This window comes from Podarcis erhardii (assembly GCF_964252035.2).
Source record: "Podarcis erhardii genome assembly, chromosome: 13".
NCBI lineage: Eukaryota > Metazoa > Chordata > Lepidosauria > Squamata > Lacertidae > Podarcis > Podarcis erhardii.
Window position 1 is genome coordinate 32,975,631 of NC_138502.1, and position 21,082 is coordinate 32,996,712.

At 42.0% G+C, this 21,082-nt stretch overlaps 1 protein-coding gene across 1 annotated transcript in view; it reads right to left on the reverse strand.

Moving 5' to 3' along the window:
- Positions 1-8,599: 8,599 nt before the first annotated feature.
- ZNF652 (zinc finger protein 652) overlaps positions 8,600-21,082 on the reverse strand; it is a 31,357-nt gene continuing 18,874 nt past the window's right edge. The window contains exons 3-6 of the mRNA XM_081837879.1: positions 16,191-16,338; positions 13,985-14,100; positions 12,866-13,010; positions 8,600-11,440 (exon numbers count right to left, since the gene is read on the reverse strand). Of these exons, the coding sequence (XP_081694005.1) occupies positions 10,920-11,440; positions 12,866-13,010; positions 13,985-14,100; positions 16,191-16,338 (930 nt within the window). The 3' untranslated portion in view covers positions 8,600-10,919. The remainder of the gene's footprint in view (positions 11,441-12,865; positions 13,011-13,984; positions 14,101-16,190; positions 16,339-21,082) is intronic.

The window sequence follows — 21,082 nt, forward strand, 5'->3', positions numbered from 1 at the left end:
CTCGGAACAAGGAAAAAGCCACAGCATCCGGCTTTCCAAACAAGTTTCTAGAACTCAGGCTTACAACAGCACACTTGAAAGCGTGTGAAGAGATAAGCCCTACGGAATCGGAAGCTCAAGCGCCACACTGGTGCAGAACAAGGCTCTGGTGTCGTGCACAGCCCCTGTCCCATTAGACAAAGCTAGAAAGTATTCAAAAATGGAAAAAAATATTGCCCAGTAGGCAAAGCTAGAAAGTATTAAAAGCATTAAAAAATGAAAACTCTCTACCACTGCAGTACATGCAGTAGAATTACGTAATTGTGCACCCCTAGATGACGCTGAAAAGGCAGAGAAAGAACATCAAGTCAAGCCTTATGCTGCAATGTGACCAACTCACCCACCGCAGCCCAACTCCTGCTATTCAGACCACAGTACAAAAACCACACGGTAAAAAACTTCTCTAGGTTTCTTCAGGTCACTGGCCTAAATCGGATATGGATTTGCTATGCACCTTTGGTGATCAGAGGGCATATCAAAACTACAAGACAGACATTGGTTTAAGAAACCACCTTCTCCTTCCAGAGAACCCTGAGAACTGCATTCCTAAGTTCACTCCTGAGTTAGCATCCTTCCCCTCCCCAAATCATCCCCGCCCCCATTCTCAGTCCATAAAATTTGCAGCGTCACCTGTTTCATAAAAGCCAGAGGCGACCTGCAAAAGTGGCAAAGGCAGCGTTTGCTAGAGACAGAGGGTTGTGTCCGATGCTCGTCATACTCAAGAGAAGACCCACTGAAATGAATGGGCACAGCTGACTTCACTACATCAACCTCAATGGGCCTGATCTGAGTCAGATCAGAAGTTGGATGCAGATCAGTGTTTTGGCAGAAGTCAGGCCAGCCTGCAGATTTCAGTTTATGAAAAACGATTTGGTCAAGCAAATGAAACATACCACTTAAATTGACAAGGGATCTCATGGGGACTTATCATTACGAGCATTAATTAACTGGGTCATGTTTAAAAGTCACCCTTTTCTAAGCAAGTTCTCTGATTTTTCCAACATATCTCTGCCCACTTCTACCACTCTAGATGGGGGCCCCCTATGATTTCCCTTATATTAAAGAGAAGACAACTATATTCCATGACCCTAGTAACTCCTACCCTTATGAATGTTTAAACATTAAAACTAAAATTATTGAAATTATAAAAAATAAAATCATTATTAACCAAGCAGCCAAGGGCACATGTATCACTAACAAGTGTTAAGGTTTTTCACCCTTTCACTCTGGAAGAGTTTAGTTCATAACATATGTGTCCTATTATTCAATTTCCCATTAAGAGGCTGGCAAAAGAGGAACTAGAGAGTTCCCCAATGTCCTCACACACACCCTTCAAACAAATGTGATTTTAAAAAGCCAGATTCAGCACCTGTACCATATTGCCAGCTCCCAGTTCACTACTCAGCAAAAGACTTGGAAATGAAAGAAACAAAAATAGACATGTTTAAAAATAAAGTTGCCACGGCTGGAAAACCGCACCCTGCTCCTGGCTAACTATAGATTTCAAACTGTGCCACAGAGAACATTAGATTACAGGGTTCTAAGCAATGGGTGGCATGTTAAACAACCCTACCACCACCCTAAAATACTGTGGACAGCTCACCTAAAGCATCTTTGGTTTTGCAGAACCTTCTAATTCAATACCACATGTTTGAGAGAGATAAGGGAAACGAGTCATTAAAGCACAGGGTGCGGTCCTTGCAAGGACTCTTTTAGCCTACCAGAAAGCTGCAGATGTTGTCTCTACCAACTACCAAAGAATTCCTGAGGTCTCCCTATATTTAAGAAGTCTCCACACTGGCATAATGGCACCAATTACCCATACCAGGGCAGGCCAGTAGGAAATGCAACTGATCATTCATGCAACTGTGACAAACCTGACCCCCTACCATTTTTCAAACTCAATGAGTTTTCATCCCCGTGTTCTCACAAGTTCTGTTTAATTGTTTTTCTTTTTCACTTGAATTACCTAGGGTGATTTTTTTGGGGGGAGGGGAAAATAGGAAACAACACCTTTTGGCCATGTTTGCAAACTGTTGTGTAAAAATGTGTAAAAATTGTGTAAAAGATGTGTAAAAATTTTTGGAGACACAGATGAGAATGCATAACTGGGCCTTCTTGGTTGTGGCTCCACAACTCCATATTAAAAGTTACAGATAGGTAGCCGTGTTGGTCTGCCATAGTCAAAACAAAATTAAAAAATTCCTTCCAGTAGCACCTTAAAGACCAACTAAGTTAGTTGGTCTTTAAGGTGCTACTGGAAGGAATATTTTTATTTTGTTCCATATTAAAAGTTAGACATTAAAGCAGGTCCCACCTCCTGCATTTAAAGGTGGCTTTAAAATGCTTCCGTAAGTTTTTGATGGGGTGCATGGATGAAGGCAGTTAACTGGGGTGTGGGCTAGGTTACTGTTTTATGTTGGTAGTTTTAGTGTTATTATTGACCACTATGTGCTTTAAAAAGGTTTTATTAAATGAACCTGTAATTTAAAATACTGTAAGCGCTTTGTGAAGGATTTCCTCACAAGGTGGATTATAATACAGTATATCATCATCATCATTATTAAAACATAAATTTTTGTTTCACAACTTGGGACCAAGCATTCCATTCAGGCAAGCAGGCTGGTGTGAGAGGGATTGGTCCTCTGTCCCTCCTTCTGCAACCAGCACGAAAGCCAAGCTCTGGTGGAGAGACGGGACATTCTGTCCCTTCTCTGCCAGAATTTCGCTCCCTATTTTTTACTAGTCTGTCCATCATCTAGCAACCAGCATTTCAGTCTTGCTCAGTAAGTAGGGGGTGGGCCTTAGCTTCTTCTGCAGGTAGCACAGAAATGCATAGTGTTAGCCACTTATAACACTTCATAACGTTTTGAGGGCTTATGTACAGTGATGGGTTTGTATCCATTCATGACGGTATGGGTGCATTGATAAGTGCAGCTTCCCTCACCAGTCACTCTGGTGAATACTATACACTGAAGTTTCAGACACAATTGATTTATCCCTTTTCTCAAGCTGCCCTGCAACCTGCATTTGATCAGCACAAGACAATGCAGGTTAAATGCCTAAAGATAAGAGCAGGGGGCAGGAACCTTTTTCAGCAGTGGGCCAGTCTACCGTCCCTCAGACCGTGTGGTGGGCTGGACTATATTTTGAAAAAATATATGAACAAATTCCTATGCCCCACAAATAACCCAGAGATGCATTTTAAATAAAAGGACACATTCTACTCATGTACAAACACGCTGATTCCCGGACTGTCAGTGGGCTGGATTTAGAAGGCGATTGAGCCGTATCCGGCCCCTGGGCCTTAGGTTGCTTGGATAAGAGTCTCCAGCTGTGGCTTGGGATATATTTCCGAGACAACCCCCCGCAAACAACAATGCATACTCCAGCGTGCTACAGAGAGAGCAAAGGCAGAAAGAAGCTAGATTGCCCCATCCCTCAGCTACTCATCCTATTTCATTCCACAGAGATAAACTAACAAGGTTATTTGTGTCCACAATTACACAAAGCCAATCATAAAACAATTCCTACTGATGCACTCCTCCCCGATAAACATTTACGGTACCAAGGAACATTTTAAATAAAAGAAGTAAGTGCCATGCAATGCTCTCTTAAAAATAAATAAATACAGGAATTTAAGAGCTGCAATTACATATTTTTATCTATCAAAACTGACTGCACTTTGGACAACAAGGGAAGAGGGCAGACTGTAATGCAATTTAGCGTTTTAATTTGCATAAAACTAGCGAAAGGACAGTGGTTGAAAGGAACAATACAATAAATAGCCAGCTTATCTCTTTCTCAAGTGCTTGCTACAGCTCTAACCTTGCATTTCCTTGCAGTCGGATATGCAGATAGCAGACTGGCTTGCTTCAGCCCAGCTTGCTCCTGTAAAGTTTCACAAGAAAACAAAAAAGAGCCTTTGTACAGAAAGTCAGCTGCTCCAAGCATAGCACAGGAAACGTTACATCAACTTGCAACAGTTGTGTCAGCAGCAATTCAATAACCATCAAGAAATGTTGGACTGTTTTAAATGGAAAGGAACTTTGCTTCAGTTATGACACAGACACAACAATGATAGGTCCTGACATCGCCACTGCCATCCCTTCAAGTCTGCTGGAGAAAACAGGCTTGCAGCTCTTTTCAAACTGACCGACAGATTAAAAACTGCACATATCTGCAACCTCTTTATGCAGCAAGATTCTCAGCAATTATCTGGACAGGTTCTGTAAGAAGTGTCCTAGCTGTTGCTTAAAGAACACCCACATCCCAATTGTGAATTGTGCTAGCGGTTCCTCACATGATAACAAATGGGTATGATTCATGTAATTTAGCATAAATACTTCCAGCCCCACGCATGGGCTTCTGTAGCATTTGCAATACTGTATTTTTGCAAGAACACTGGCGTTAGAAGGGCAGGGAAGGAGGCAGACTGGGAGAAAACGTTAAGAGGAACCTTGGAATAAGTGGGCGGTCAGTAGGAATTATGCAACACAGAAGCGACACACCCTTTGTCCTAGGACAGCATTATCCAAAATTCCATGTTCGTTTCAAGCTCACATACGCACAGGGGATACACAGAGTTTCCTCATTTTCCTTCTACTGTTGCGTTATAATTATGCACCCTCAGTTACTACTGATAAACAATGCAATTTAGCATTTTGATTTGCAAAGAAATTAGTGGAAACAGATGCTGTGCAGAAGCGATGCAGTCTTAAGGGGGGACAGAATGTTGCTCATTTTGCTTAAGGATTTAGCAGCACCTGCCATGTTGCAGAGGACCACTCCACATGGACACAGTACATTGGGTTGCCTGAAGTGCATGCACTGCCTCCACAAGCGCTCTGGGAATTGGTGGGCACCTAACACACATGTCCCACACGCCCAATGGTAGGACCAGAGCAAAGCTTAACACAAATTAACCGTGATGTTAGGTTAAGGAGAATAAACTCAAGCACAAGAACAAAAATGGGCAACCGTGTTCAAGCACTGCAGCCCTGAGCCCAAAAGCAGGTCGCTCCACACCATCAGTTCCCTTCAGAGCAACCTGAAGGCAGTTCTCTTTTTAATGCAGTTGGTTGCCAGACTGGTAGCCTGGTACTTAGCAGCACTGAGCACCAGTATAGCAAAGCAAAATTATGCCCCAATCATCAGAAAACCAATTAAAATGAAAAGCAAAACCTTAAGCAAAGAAATGCCAACAGCCTGCTGCTCTGACAGTTTAATACAAATGCCATTAACATTGAATTATATTTAAAAGTATGTTTTAGGGAGATGACTGTAGAAGTATTTAATCATGGAGATTTTAAGATGTTGCCCTAGCTGCCAATACCCAACTACTCATTACCTCGAGGGTGTCCCTTTTTCCTCAAGAACAGTTTCTGTATATAAAATTTCTTTCCCTGTTGAAAGGTGAGTACAGATGGGAGATAAGGTTGTTAATAAGACATGCTACAGAGCACAACAGAAAAGTCATTTTGCAACAATGCTACAAGGAAGGTTTTCTGTTCTCAGTGTCTAAGATTAATTTTTTAAAAAAACATGTAAGTATATAAATATGGGCGACAGGAATGGACAAACAGTCCACAGCGGACCTGCCAAAGAGGTTGCTTGTTAGAAAAGGGAACATGGAGTCTCTTCTATAAGCAGCAACTTCCACAAGCTACTAATTTTGCAAGTTTGCTTTGAGTGCCAGCTAATGTGCCAGCTAATGCACGATAGCTCCAGCATTTATTCCAAACTGCATCCATGTCTGCACATAATGCAATAAATAAATTGAGGGTGGCGTATTTCTGGTTTGCAACACGCATCTTATTTTTACTGCAACATGCTGACAGTAGTATAATATGCTATTGTCAACTTGCGCGTTCCATCTATTATCCAATCTTACTACGGTGCCACCTGCTGTAATCCTGAAAGCAAACTGCAGGAATAGACTTAAAACTCAGAAGCTTATTCAAAAAGCCTTTGCAATTGAAACAAGAGATACAGATGCCAAATCAATATTATAGACTCTCTTTTTCTGTGTGTGATGGCATTAGTAATATCCAACTAGTCTTTCAAAACACCCACTTTCTGTAGGCTTTTTAAAACTTCTTTGCTCCACTCCAGTACTCTCGAGAATTGGAGCCCAGTGATTTTTAAATGAGGAAAGTAACTCAACTTTCAATTCAGTAAAACCAAGATAAGCTAGTTCTTAAGTCTACATGGAGTAATTTTGGTGGCAAGGAACTGCACCCTGCTGTTCAGCAACCTTGGCAAAACAAATCCCAAGTAGTTTGCCATACCCACTGCTCAAGCACTTGTGCTGGGGGGAAAATGTACAGTGGTACCTCGGGTTAAGTACTTAATTCGTTCCGGAGGTCCGTTCTTAACCTGAAACTGTTCTTAACCTGAAGCACCACTTTAGCTAATGGGGCCTCCTGCTGCTGCCCCACCAGAGCAAGATTTCTGTTCTCATCCTGAAGCAAAGTTCTTAACCCGAGGTAATATTTCTGGGTTAGCGGAGTCTGTAACCTGAAGCGTATGTAACCCGAGGTACCACTGTATTGAGTTTTAATCAGTTATGGGAATTTCAGAAGGAACAGTGATCCTAAAACCCAGATGAGAGGACATAATGATGGGGCACAGGTGATTTGCTGCCAGGAGTCTGCTACAGAGGCCCCTCCCACATCTGCAAAAATCTCTATGGTCATAGATCTAGGCTGCTGGTGGTTTCATCAGTGAGAGGCTCTGAAATGGGGCATTCGAGGGGCGAGTTGGAAGTGATTCTGGATCTGCTGGATCCAAAGTCTTTGATTCCTCCGAGAAGCACTAGGATGAATTTGAAGCTGGCAGAGCTAATTCCTCCCTTCCCTCTTGGTTTCAATGGGTGGATTTAAAAAAAATAGAACAGAGAATTGCCTGGGCAAAAATAAATAAAGAGGACAAAGGTAAAATCCCTCCCTGCTCTCAAACCAGCCAGCAAAACTGGCAGACCTTTGAAAATGGCAATCTGCCATTTCAGTCCCCTCACCTTAGCCATGGATGCTTCCTAACTTTCAATATGTCAGAGTCACTGATTCTGTAAGAAGTTCAGCTTGGAAGAATACATTGATGCAAAGATCAGTCTTAATTATGCAGACATACTGTGGTGGCAAATTGTTAGTGCCTCTTTTAAAGTTTGAAGCTACTCGTAACTCAAAGGGATAGACTGTCCTTTTTGACATCAGAGCCAGTACTGCACTAGTTAGGAGCACGAAGAAGAAATTAAATATTCCGTTTAAGCAAAGCTGGGTTGCATTGCCACCTGAAAATATTTGGAATGAGATGCAACAAACTGGATTCTTACAACATTCTGATTTGCAAGGGTCAGGGCAATCATGCTTTCTGCAGCATCTCGGGTATCTTTGAAGGTAATGGACTCCAAGGTTTCCTAAGCTAAAGTACTAAAATCCAAGTGTAAATGCCACTACTAGGAAACGAGAAGGTGCAATATGCAAAGTCTTATGGCCTGAGGAACGCACACAAAATCCATGTAACCAATGCCTGTCCCACTTTTCCCAGGTTCAGGAAGAGATCAGCACGGACACATCAATATCCCCAATACTGAGAACAAGTTAGACCCCCTCCCACAGAGCTGCATGTTCTGAAACCATTCGCTTTTAGGACAAAAATGTTGAAATTAGTAGTATATCCATGAGTACGTGGGTGGCGCTGTGGGTTAAACCACAGAGCCTAGGGCTTGCCGATCAGAAAGTTGGTGGTTCGAATCCCCGCGACGGGGCGAGCTCCCGTAGCTCGGTACCTGCTCCTGCCAACCTAGCAGTTCGAAAGCATGTCAAAGTGCAAGTAGATAAATGGGTACCACTCTGGCAGGAAGGTAAATGGCGTTTCCGTGTGCTGCTCTGGTTCGCCAGAAGCGGCTTAGTCATGCTGGCCACATGACCCGGAAGCTGTACGCCGGCTTCCCTGACAATAAAGTGAGATGAACGCCGCAACCCCAGAGTCAGCCACGACTGGACCTAATGGTCAGGGGTCCTTTTACCTTTACCTTAGTATATCCATGAACAGGTTTAGTTCTAATTCCGGCTTCCAAAGGACACATGGAGAAATAAATGGGCAAGGGGCTGCATTTGTCAGTTGTTCGCAATATCCTCATGCCTTTCAATTCCACCCCCTGACGTTTTTGTGTTGATGGAGGCTCTTCATGTGTTCTTCCGAACACACTTAGAACCTCTCCACAATCAGGAACTTGGCTTGGCTACCGCAACACAGCGGCTGCAAATCCATCCATAGGTAGGATTTCAGATAGATAATGTGAGTAGAACTGCAGCTGCCCCCATCTTGCCACTTGCCAGGTTTACACACACACATATATATATATATATATATATATATATATATATATACACACACACACACACACACACACACACACACACACAACTCTGAAGTGTGTGTGTGTGTGTGTGTGTGTGTGTATAAATACAACTCTGAAGTGTGTAGAATCAGCCGCACATTCAAAGAGCCAGCTCAGCTGCTGTTTGGGGGAAAATAACACACCCGTCTCAAGTAGTAGGATTCATAAATAGCAGCCAAATACTGTAAATTTATTGAGAAAACCATTTTTTTTTGCAAAAGTGGATTACAACTGATTTAACCACAATGGTTTTTTTCTTTCTTTCTTCCTATAAAAGTAGATTTAACAAGCCAGTTTGTTGACCTGTGGCATATCTACACAGAACTGTAGGTTTGCAAACATGACATGGAATGTATAAAACCATTCAGGGTAGTTGAAGATGACAAACTGTTATGTATCAATTATTCACTTTTATAGCTAGCTTTACTACCTACAAAAGAGAAGGAACAGATGTTATCACATTTTTTTAAAAAATACTTATTTTTCCAGAAAAAATGAGATTTAGAGGGTTTTATTCAAATATGAATAGGTATGCAAAAGGCCTAACACTATTTTTTAATGCAAAAAATCAAAGTTAATAGAGATGGTAAAAACACAATTAGCAACCTTGAGGTGCAATAGAGAGGGCTTTCTTTTTGATCAGATGTAATCCCTCACCTAAGATTTAAAAGCCATTTTTAAAAAGAGAATGGCATGCTAGGGATCAGCATGATGGTCTGGGGGGGGGGGGCGTGAAATGAAGCTTAAGGAAATTTCACCTCTTTTAATCATGAGTGTATCACTGTGCCTTCTCCTCAAGGAGCCAACAGCTATTTCAGCTGCTTAAAACAGTGCTGTATTTCAAATTCCGTAAACTACATCTGAATAAGAACCATGACTCTCTGCATTCAAACTAGTTTGCCACAATTTAGTGCCACTGGAGACTTTGAGAAAACACAACTAGCAACTTGCTTAACATTCAAACATTTCTTTGCCACATACCTGTGAAACCTGGTCAAATCTGAAAGAAGCTATCCTATATAATATGCACCTCTTTTCTATACCAGACACTGCTTCACTGCGTGCACATACTCTGTGGGTAAACATTTCAGGCAACATAACAACTGCTTTCCTGCTAATTCAAGGTTGTTGTTTTTACAAACCAAACCAAACAGCACCTTATTTGTGGTTTCCCACTTGTATCCTAATGAACTCTTTAATCTTTCGAGGAGGGGGGAAGCAAAAGCAGCATCAACTATGATTCCCAGATTAAGTCATAGCTTAAACACATATCTATAAAATGAACTACGTCCTAATGTATGCTAAAGAAACAACAGCATACAAATTCCAAATGTGTCACTTCTGGTTGAGTTCTTCCTTGCATCTTCATACCCCCAATTCCCCCCCCCCCAATGAGAGAGTCTATCCTTTCTGAAACGTTCCACACTTCAGTCCAGCAGAGGCAAGTGAAAAATGTTTGTGGGAATACAGTAGTTTAATGTTCTTGTCTAGCAACCCTTGAGTGACATTGAAAGAAGGTAACTGTCACGTTTAGAAAAAAAAAAACACCCTACAAATAAGTTATATAAAGTTCTGAAATCATCTCCACTTCTGAGGCAGCCTTACCAGAGACTTATTGGGTTCCTTCCTCTCCCTTTCAAAGCACCTTTTTAAGAGTAGTACAGATGTAAGAATATTTTTTCCCTATTATAAGCTATTTGCATCTTTTTTTTCTTAAAGAATCACATTTGAATGATTATAAAAAATTATCTATTGTAACAACATAGGTCCAGCTACACTGAAAAAAATTACACCGCTTATTTGAAATACATTTCATTTTAGAAACAGGCTACTAAATAGGTCTATACAAAAACTCTAAAATAATTTTTCCGTATTAAAATAAAGAGTGTGTTAGGAGAACTACTCAAATGGGATTAAGTTTTGTTTACCGTCTTTTTCCTATAATGCTTGATATTCTGCGATCATGTGGCTGGCTCACTCCATAACCAGCACACACATACACACAACCACACACACACACACACACACAACCACACACAACCACACACACACACACACACACACAAAAAAAAAAAGCTGAAAAGAAATTAACAAATACACAGTGATAATTAATGCTCTGGGATTTAGTCTCACAGTCTCTGATTAGTACAAAGGAAACCAGGCTCATCCCCTCTTTGAGGAGAAAGTCCGGGATATAAAAGCAAGCATACCTCATCAGCTGATATGAAATTATAAAAAATTTCACAAGTCTCAGTCATTTTGAAATCTAAAAAAGTCAACAGTAAAACGTGCAAGCCGAGTTGGGCTTCTGTCCTATCGGTTCCCCTGGGCTTGATGACCACTTTGCAGAACAGTCAAGATGCATGTGAAGTTCTTTCCCTTGGGGGCTGCAGAAGCCACCGTGAGATTTCTTGAGAAGGGAGCACACTTCCAGGTTCTCAAGACCAACTGAACGGCAGGCAGAAGACAAAAGCAGTTAGTGGTGCTGTACTGAACTGTTTTTCTCCGCTAGGTGTCGTAGAAAACTGTCTTCGCCTTGGCCCCTGTGATTTAAAGGCTCACTCTTAAACAGAGCAGGAGGTGGGGGTAAATGAGGGACGGGGGGCACAGGGACAGGGAGGTGATGTGGATGGTGGGGGTGGAGGTGCAGGTGAGAATATGGGTGGGCAATGGGGCGGGGTGGAAGCGTGCTCACTGGGTTCATATTGATTGGTGGAGTAGGAGCAGGGACGTTCTGTGTGTTCGCAATGGAAGGTACAGTGGTGGCAGGAGAGCTTGTGGCTAGTGTGATCTGGGCAGCTGGTGGCACGTTAACAGGACTGGTAACACGGAAGCACTTCTCCTTGTGTGCCTTGAGCATGTTGGAAAAGCGGAACCGCTGGCCGCACACGTCGCATGGATATGGCTTCTCCCCTGTGTGAGTTCTGCGGTGTCTCTTCATGTTGGGGCGGCTGGTGAAGCTTTTGCCACAGATTTCACAGATAAAAGGCTTCTCTCCTGTTGGAAAATTGAAGGTGGAAATTCATTCTCCACCTACCTCAATCAGATATTCATTAACCGTAGGAAAAAACGGATCTACAATCAAAAACTTTCCAAAGGCTGAGGAATATATTAGGTGCTATGTTAAAGGACTCAAGACTTAAAATCACACAAAAATGATCTTAGCTAAGCAATGCTTATGATGCCAACTTGGTTTACATCCTTGATGCTTCTCTACTTTTCATGCCCAGAGGCTGCACTTCTCCAGTTCCTTGACTCTCAATATAAAATGGGAGCTATCCAAACACTCTTTCCACCCCTCATCCTTCAACACAGCCCTAAACCTTCTCTTCCGCAGTCTTGCTTGCAGAGACGATCATGTGCCCCGGGATCCTATCCCTTCCAATTTCAGTTTGCCATCTCCCCAATTATTCTTCCTTTTCAGCAGAATATAATCAGCCTATTCTCCAGCTCCTTCTGTATTTTGTTCCAATGAATCAGCAAGACAAAAAGTCCTCTTTTGACCTATTCCACCCTTTTATCTATGGTCACATTTTTTCTTTTAGATCTTTCCTCCAAATTCCCGGAATACGGACTCTATTCTTGCTGTCTTATCCATCTCTTCTCTCAACCTACCATAACTGGCTCCTGCTTTCTGCACTCAATGTAACCTGCTTTATAAGTAGGTAGACCATCTGGTCCAGCACACTCTGGCTGGCAGCAGCCCTCCAAGGTTCCAGAGCCCGTCTTTCCCCCTGAAAGCGTCCATGTGTCACTGCAACTTTCACTTCGGCCTCCCATTTACTAATCTCAGTTCTTTCCTGTTTAGCTAACAACTCATTCACCTCTATCAATCAGACGATGCGACACCTCGTCCCAAATCCCTACGTTCTTTCCCCATCCCCTTCTGTTTCCAGCACAAACACATGCTTAAAGCTCTCCAGCTCCCATAACCTTCTTTACTAGATGCTGCTCTTTAAGACCATAACTTCTCCCAGAGCACACAAAGTCTCCTCTAAACCCGTATTTTCTGGAAAACCTGGATATTAACCCTTTGCATTTTCCCCACGTGCAATTCTGTTTCCTTATGTTTGGTTGTTGTTTACCCTTGACTTTCCTCCACTGTACTTCAAATTTTTTAGACTGGGCAAGAACATGTCTTTTTCTTTTCATGTTCTGCATTATTGTTATGAATAAAACTGAGGGGTACATGCTAGTGAATCTCTTTTGTGGACGGCATATGACCTTTTTTGGTCTAGTGCAGTGGTTCCCAAACTTGGGTCTCCAGCTGTTTTTGGACTACAACTCCCATCATCCCTAGCTAGAAGGACCAGTCGTCACAGGATGGTGGGAACTGTAGTCCTAAAACAGCTGGAAACCCAAGTTTGGGAAACCCTGTCCAGTGTACTTTCACATTATAGAATAAAAAAAGTACATCTTTACCAGTGTGGGTTTTCATGTGCTCATCGAAGTACTGCTTCATGTTGAAGTCTTTACCACACCACTGACACATAAACTGCTTGTGTCCAATGTGGATGCTCATGTGGGAACGGAGCTGGTACTTGTACTGAAACCTTTCATCACAGTTCTACAATAAACAAGAGGGTACAAGTCTTTCATTTGCAAGAATCAGGGTAAAATAAACTATAATGCAGCAGCAATGTATCCCATTGTGAAGAGACCCAAAAGGCTCTCATTCTGATTTAGCTTTCATTTTGCCTTACCACACACAGTTTCAAGGCTGCTAAGGCTATCATAAAAATAACTGCAATAAAATCCTGTTGTGCTAATAAGTTCCCAGGATAGTTTCTATACTATTTCAAAAATTACACCGTAAAGACTTGATCAGTTTATTGCGTTGGGAGAAACGAAACAAAAATATTCTTTCAGATTTATGGACTGTTTCTTAAGGGCAAGGTGGAAAATTTGTAGTGGTATATGTATTGAGCAGGAAATGAAATGGGAGAACTTTGTTCTATTTCATTTCCAAGTCGAAACACCCAAGAATCAAGCTTTTGAAATGTAAGAATCAAAGTAAGTCGCAATACTGATGCACATACTGGATTGGGTCCAACAAAGTCATTCCATTCCCGCAACAACATCTGCCTGCACAATGGAACTTCTTCTTCCCCTACCCAATTTTTGCAGATAACATTTTGGGGGGAAGGCAAAAGCTTCAATTTGCTTTTCTATAAGACTATTTCTTTCTCGCTTTCACCTTTGACAATCCCATTTTCCGCATCTCTAAATCTACACTCATACTCAGTTTTATTCTTCTGCTGCCTACACTAAGATAAAATAGTCAGAATTTGCTGTATGATGGCAAGAACATGGTCAGCCAGTCAGCTGTAGTGCCTTACCATATAGTGAAGTGTATTTTACAGTGTCCCTGCTACTTCACACTGTGATGATATGGCACAATTAATCTCACAGTCAGGCAGCAAACAAGCAACAAACAGTCGCCAATATCCGGTCTAGATGTTTGTTCTCCATTGTGCACGTTATTCAAATTCAAAGTAATTCCCAACTCTAACTGCACCCTGAATTAGCAAGAGTGCATACCTCACACCGGAAAGGCTTCTCTCCCGAATGCTGCAGGGAATGAACTTTGAGTGACATACTGCGTTTGAAGGATTTTCCACAGGTTTCACATGTAAATGGCATGTCCTTAGTGTGTGCTGAAAAAACAAATTAGGGAACAAGTATTTAGAGAGGAGAACAGTAAGTGGTGAAAACAATGCTAAGTTCTATCCAAAATTCCACTCTGCTGTGATGGGCAAAAACAAACAAACAAACAAACAAACAAAAAAAAGAGGTTGGAAAGGGTCAAAAAGCCGCTGAGTCCAATCTCATATACTGAGAAAGGACTCTTCAAACCAACGTACTAATATCCATAACACATGTTTATTTTATTTCTATAGTGCCCTTCAGCCAGAATGCTTCCCAGGATGGTTTATAAGAAAATAATTACAATATAAACGAAATAAAACAATATCACAATTAGATTTTCCAAATCCGTTTTTCCCCTGGGGAAAAAAAAAACAGCCCCCCCCCCATTTTTTCTGGGTTTTTTCCAGGCCTTCCCATCTGTAATCACAATAAAAACCAGCAATTAAAAATGGCAGGTGAAACTTAAACCATAAAAAGCCCATTGCTGCGCACAACACCCCCAGAGGAGTGGGACCCAAAGAGCACATCAGTTATGTCCATAGAGCCATTATTAATTGAGAAAAAGAAGGCTAATAATCAGACTATGAGAAAAACTTCCTTCTGGTGAAAATCTTTATAAGACCCTGAGGATAATAGTTAAAAAAAACTACCTACATAAGACTTAATATCAAGGAAGGAAGCAGCCTTTTACTATCATGCCTACCCTGCTCAACATCACACCAGTATGCTTAAACTGCCCAGGTGTATTATTGGGTAAAATAACACACATCAAAATCAGCACTTGGTGCTCCTACACTGGGCAGATTTAACAAAACAACTGAACAATAAGGTAGTCTGGCTTTAGAAATGTCAAGTTGGAATATAAGATCTGGTATGATCTTCTCGGTTTGTTGGTTAAACAAGTTATTTATTACTGAGCCAGAGTTTTTAGAAGGATGCTGTTGTAACCTTTGTGTCTTGGGCAAATTCTGCTATAACTCAGCTTTGTCAAAGAAAATGTTTACTAAGTAAGAACCTGGTTGGAAGGAAATAGTGTCAGACTTCAGACCTGATAAGACTTGAGTTCAGATTCCCCCTTGAGGGTATGAAGCTCACCGAGAGAGCCAGTCTCTCTCCCTCTCTCCTACCTTATAGGGTTGTTGTGAGGCCCACGTGTAGATGTGTTTGCATTCTTGTGCATGGATTGGATTTGCAACTGGGACAGCCGTGCCTGGACCGCGAGAGCTTGGCCACAGTAGTTCAGGCACTGATGACTTCAAGGCTGGATTACTGCAATGCACTCTCGTTGGGACTTTCCTTGTGTTTCATGCAGAAGCTGCAGTTAGTGCAGAATGCTGCAGCCTGGTTGCTGACAGGCCCTGTCTGCATGGAACACCTCAGCTCAGAGATCTACCGGGCCAAGTTCAAGGCGTTAACTTTAACCACAGGACCCACATTTCAGAACTCCCTTCTTAAAACATTTTTGTTTAGGCAAAACCGATGCAGACCATGTAGAAGTTGAGTTGTATCTCTTTGTTATGATTTTAGTAATTATGTTTGAAATTGTTTTTGTTTCTTTTAATCGAGAATCTGAATGTTTGGTTTTTGTTCTGTTGACAGCTCTGTTGTTTTCACCATCGAATGGTATATAAATTTTGCAAAATAGAAGAACAGAATTTGAATTTCAGAGAAAAGGTAGCTTTGCTGGTGCAGGTAACAGCACTGATCTTACCAGTAGCTCAGCTGGTTACAGCATGGTGCTAGCAATGCCAAGCTTGCTGGTTCAATCCCCATAAGGGACAGCTGCATATTCCTGCATTGCAGGGGGTTGGACTAGATGACCCTCAGGGTTCCTTCGAACTCTACAATGTTTTTCCCCATGTGAACATTCTGTTGATAAGGGCATTTCCCTCCACATTTTGGCCTCAGCTGCAAATAGAGTTGGCAACGGCTGATGAGAATGAATAAGGTTATAGTACTGGAGAGGAGACATAGACAGATCATTTGTCTATTTATAACCCAGGAGGCACTGGCAACAGTATAAGGAAAGTACTTTGAACGTTCTCGGAAACAAGCAGCAAAGAGATAAGGAACCACAATATGGGCAGCAAAAACTCACCAACCATGTGCTTTCGCACGTGAGCCATTGTGTAGAACTTCTTCTCGCATATCTCACAGGAGAACTTTTTCTCTGCATACCCATGGACAATCTTGATATGCTCATGGAGGGACCATAGCTTCTTGAACGATTTATTACAGGAAACACACTGAGGATGGACGGGACAAAGAAGTGCAATTCACACAGAGCTCATTTCAGATGGGACAAGCCAGCTGTAACCGAAATGCAGTGAAATAGGGAAGGAAACCACAACCCTAGACACATTATTTTGTGGCAACTGCTGAAATGCCACCCACTTCACTGTAATTCTGCTGCGCCGACAGAGCTCAAAAGCTAAATGTCCGATTAAAGAATGAGTGGGTTGTTCTTGGACTTACATCGCCACCTGCTGCTTCAGAACAGCAGCTACATCTAGATTAAAAACCTGGTGGCTGTGATGGGAGTAAAACCAATCCAAGATTGGTGTGGATGGGAAAGAAAGATTAGGATTACACTATTACAAACCCTATTCAGAGGCTAATATATAACCTGTACTAGCTGGTTTAGAAGTATGCATGCACATGAAAGCTTATACCCAGAACAAACTTAGTTGGTCTCTAAGGTGCTACTGGACAATTTTTTCATTTATTTTAGCTGGTTTAAAGACAGTGATATTCTAACTCAGATAAATAGCAGGTTTTCATTTGTACACAGTGACTGGAACTTGTGAAGTCTAGAAAGCCCTATATTACGCAAACAGAGTAAATCTAAAGTGAAGCATATTTGCCTTTCTTATCCAGATTCTAGGAATCGCGAGAGTTTGGACAGTAACTTAGACTGGAAGGAAGGAGTAGAACATAACATCCAAATGTTTTCCTTCTACCAGGGATTTATGACAAATTCATCACATCTAAACAAGTTAATGTAAGTTGGAAGTAATGACCCTTGGTTGCAAAGGGAGACAAATTTGAATTTATCAATTAGTAGTCAAAATAATTTTTGTTGTTTTAATAACTAATGTCTCCATTTTCTCCAAACACAACTCCAAAATGGCTTAGAAAAGTAAAAATTGGATCAACACAGCATATAAAACACCCTGTAACACAATTTACATCAAGTACTAGACAACATGATTATGAGCTAGGAATGTATATCGGCACAAACCTTAACACAACCCCCAATGACCCAGTTATGCACATGGCTGTGTGTACTGTGAGCTTAAAAACTGAAATTCTATACCAAGAAAAGCTGGATTTTGCCCCCCCCCCATATAAATTATGCTAAGTGTATCAACAAAGGCAGTTGATAAAAGTTAAACAGCATTTTAAAGAGAAATACTTAATACTTTCTCCTAACACTTTAAAGAACTTTGAAGGTTTCGAACTCAACCCCTGGCATCCTTCGAACTACTTAGCCCACTCCACAGTCCACCTTAGGGGCTTCAGGTTGTGACTCTTCTCTAATTTACTTGTAGGATTCAGGGAGATAGATATGGAGACAGAAGTTAACTGGATTCCAGTTCCAATTGAACATGGCAGGAGGATTGTCCTAGCTGAGACAGTGGTAGCAGAATGAGGAGTTGGAACTAGTGAAGTGAAGCAGCAGCAGCTTCTGTGCTTCCGTGTACCAAAATCACACCCAGGTACAAAAACTGGAACCTGGAATAGCAGAGGACTTCTTGGAGGGATGAATGAAAACAACCGGATCCCAGCAATAATATCAAGCACTTGGAATACAGCAATTACAAATCTATTGAACACATGAGGTTTCCCTGATGCAAAGCAAGATCCAGTTCTTTAGCCATGGTACTTAGCTCCAGTGTCTGAGGAATGACAGCTCTGCAAGTTTTCCACTTCTTAGCCACCAGATGCAGGTATGTCACCACCCAAACAGGCAATAGCTTAAAAGGCGGCCCATAGTAGGAGCTTCGGAAGGTTTGCCTATTAGTTCCCTTAGTCCTTTGCTACAGATGATAAATGTTAACACAATCAGAATAGCTGGCTTCTGAGTACAGGAACCCTAAGGAAGAGAGCTAGCAGTTGCTAGCACAAAGTTCTGCCAACTCATTCATCAAACATTTGCTCCCACAAGGATCCCATTTTCATATTCATTCCTGGACTACTTAGGGTAATAGTCTCTGACATCAACCCCACCATTTACAGGCCCTGCAACCCCAGAAAATACGCATCAATATACTGAATGCTTTTATCCAGGTTTTAGATTTATACAATCACTTCAAGATCCAGCACAGGGTTCACCCTGGGCTAGTACCCCAGATTCTCAGCTCCCCCCTTTTTAAAGCAAGTCACTAGCCCCCCTAGAAAGGAGGTTATGGGGCAAAATGTGCAGGAATCTTCTAAGTGATTTCTGTGAAACGAGTGAGCATGATGTGGCCATCTTGTATATTTTTCCTGGTACTGTTCTTAAAACAGCAACAACATTTGAATGTATGTGTATGGTTGTCTGGCTAATTTTATGTTACGCCATTCCCCATGACAGCTATTTTGTATTATGCCAAGTCTAGTGACATCCATTTTGTGTTATGCAACATGTCCCCATGACAGCCATTTTGCGATTGGTGCCCTTAGCACTCTCAAAAATTGAAACACTTCCACTGGTTCAAAAAGGTTGGCAACCCCATTCTAGAAGCCTAAGCCTAAAATATGTTGATGAGTTTACGAGTAACTTCAAATAGTTAACGACTACATTTACAGACCTATTTGATTCAGATTTACTCATAAGCCCAAATTCAACAGGACTTAACCATCAGGATTGCTGGTTTAATTGCTCCACATTAGCAAGCCAATGTAATAAGGATAAATGGTAATGAAAACTTTTGTCAAATGGGCAATGACAGTTGTTCGACTGTCTTCTTTGTGACAATTTACCTTCAGATTTAAACAGCAATATGAGGGCACATGCTTTGCATTGAAAAGGTCCCACGTTTAATATCTGGTATCTCCAATAGGCATGGGAGATTCTTGTCTGAAATATTGGAGAGCCACTCCCAACACAATACTGGGTTAGACAAATCAATGATCTGGCTCAGAATGAGGCAGCTTCTGTCTGTCTGTCAGTGGCCTGATCCACATGTCACTTCAAAACCAGGGGTGGGGAACATGGGTCAAATCCTTGTGGGCCAAAGTTGATGGGTGGGCAGGGCTGTTTGCACAACATCACAGTGCCATCAGGTGATGGTCACCAGGAGTTCAATGCAGCCTGGGAGTCATTTTGGACTCGCAGCTGTCCATGGAGGTGCAGGTCAATTCTGTGTCCAGGGCAGCTGTTTACCAGCTCCATCTGGAATGTAGGCTGAGACCCTATCTGCCTGAGGACTGTCTTGCCAGAGTGGTGCATGCTCTAGTTATCTGTTGCTTGGACTACTGAAATGCACTCTACGTGGGGCTACCTTTGAAGGTGACCCAGAAACTACAACTAATCCAGAAAGCGGCAGCTAGACTGGTGACTGGGAGTGGCTGCCGAGACCACATAACATCGGACTTGAAAGACCTACATTGGCTCCCAGTACGTTTCTGGGCACAATTCAAAGTGTTGGTGCTGACATTTAAAGCCCTAACAGCCTCGACCTAGTATACCTGAAGGAGCGTCTCCATCCCCATCGTTCTGCCCGGACACTGAGGTCCAGTGCCGAGGGCCTTCTGGTGGTTCCCTTGCTGTGAGAAGCCAAGTTACAGGGAACCAGGCAGTGGGCCTTCTCGGTAGTGGCACCCGCCCTGTGGAACACCCTCCCACCAGATGTCAAAGAGAAAAACAACTACCAAACTTTTAGAAGACATCTGAAGGCAGCCCTGTTTAGGGAAGCTTTTAATATTTGACAGACTACAGTGGTACCTCGGTTACATACGCTTCAGGTTACATACGCTTCAGGGTACAGACTCCGCTAACCCAGAAATAGTACCTTGAGTTAAGAACTTTGCTTCAGGATGAGAACAGAAATCGTGCTCCGGTGACATGGTGGCAGCAGGAGGCCCCATTAGCTAAAGTGGTGCTTTAGGTTAAGAACAGTTTCAGGTTAAGAACAGACCTCCGGAACAGATTAAGTATTTAACCCGAGGTACCGCTGTATTGTATTTTAATATTTTGTTGGAAGCCACCCAGAGTGGCTGGGAAAACCCAGCCAGATGTGCAGGGTATAAATAAATAAATAAATAAATAAATAATAATGCACCACGAAGGGCTTGCAAAGAGCATCACTGATCAACAGGCCTGATGGTTGGCGTTGTCTGCCTTGGGAGACAATGAAGGCGTGTGCCTTTGGGGGTGAAGTCAAACGGCTGGTGCAGTTCCAGACAACCATACACAAGACATAATGCTAAGCCAAAAGCAGGAGATGAACACTGCAACCACAATTTCAGCAACATGTACTGTCAAATTTAAATAATAGTTTAACAATGCAAACCAGGCCATGGGAACAAATTCACAACCATGTTTTTGGCATGTTTATGGAGGGTTGTGGGGCACCTTAGGAGAATGAGCGAGTTTGGAGGGCAAACATTTTGGGTGACACATTTTTTTTGTTGGGAGGGGGAGAGAGAAGGAATTCACTGCTTCTGGCTATGAGATGCCTGGAGTAGTTTTTCCTTTTATATACTTAAAAAAAGTTATGCTGCTGTTGTGTCTGGGCTGAGAGATCAGCTTTATGGTTCCCTTCTCACTTCTTTGCCATACAGTTCATTTTTCAAAGCTGTAATGCTGATTATTTATCAACAAAGCTTTGAGCTGCAACTTGGTTTTTTAAAAGTACTCAAGGAAACACTAAAATTGTCCCCATTTTATGTAAGCAGGAAAGTCTTTATCGGAAAGCAAAGCACTTTCCCTCTTCACTTGGAAGTCCCTGATATTCTCTTCCCCACCTTCACCAACGGACACAAATTATGTAAGGTGAGAAAGGA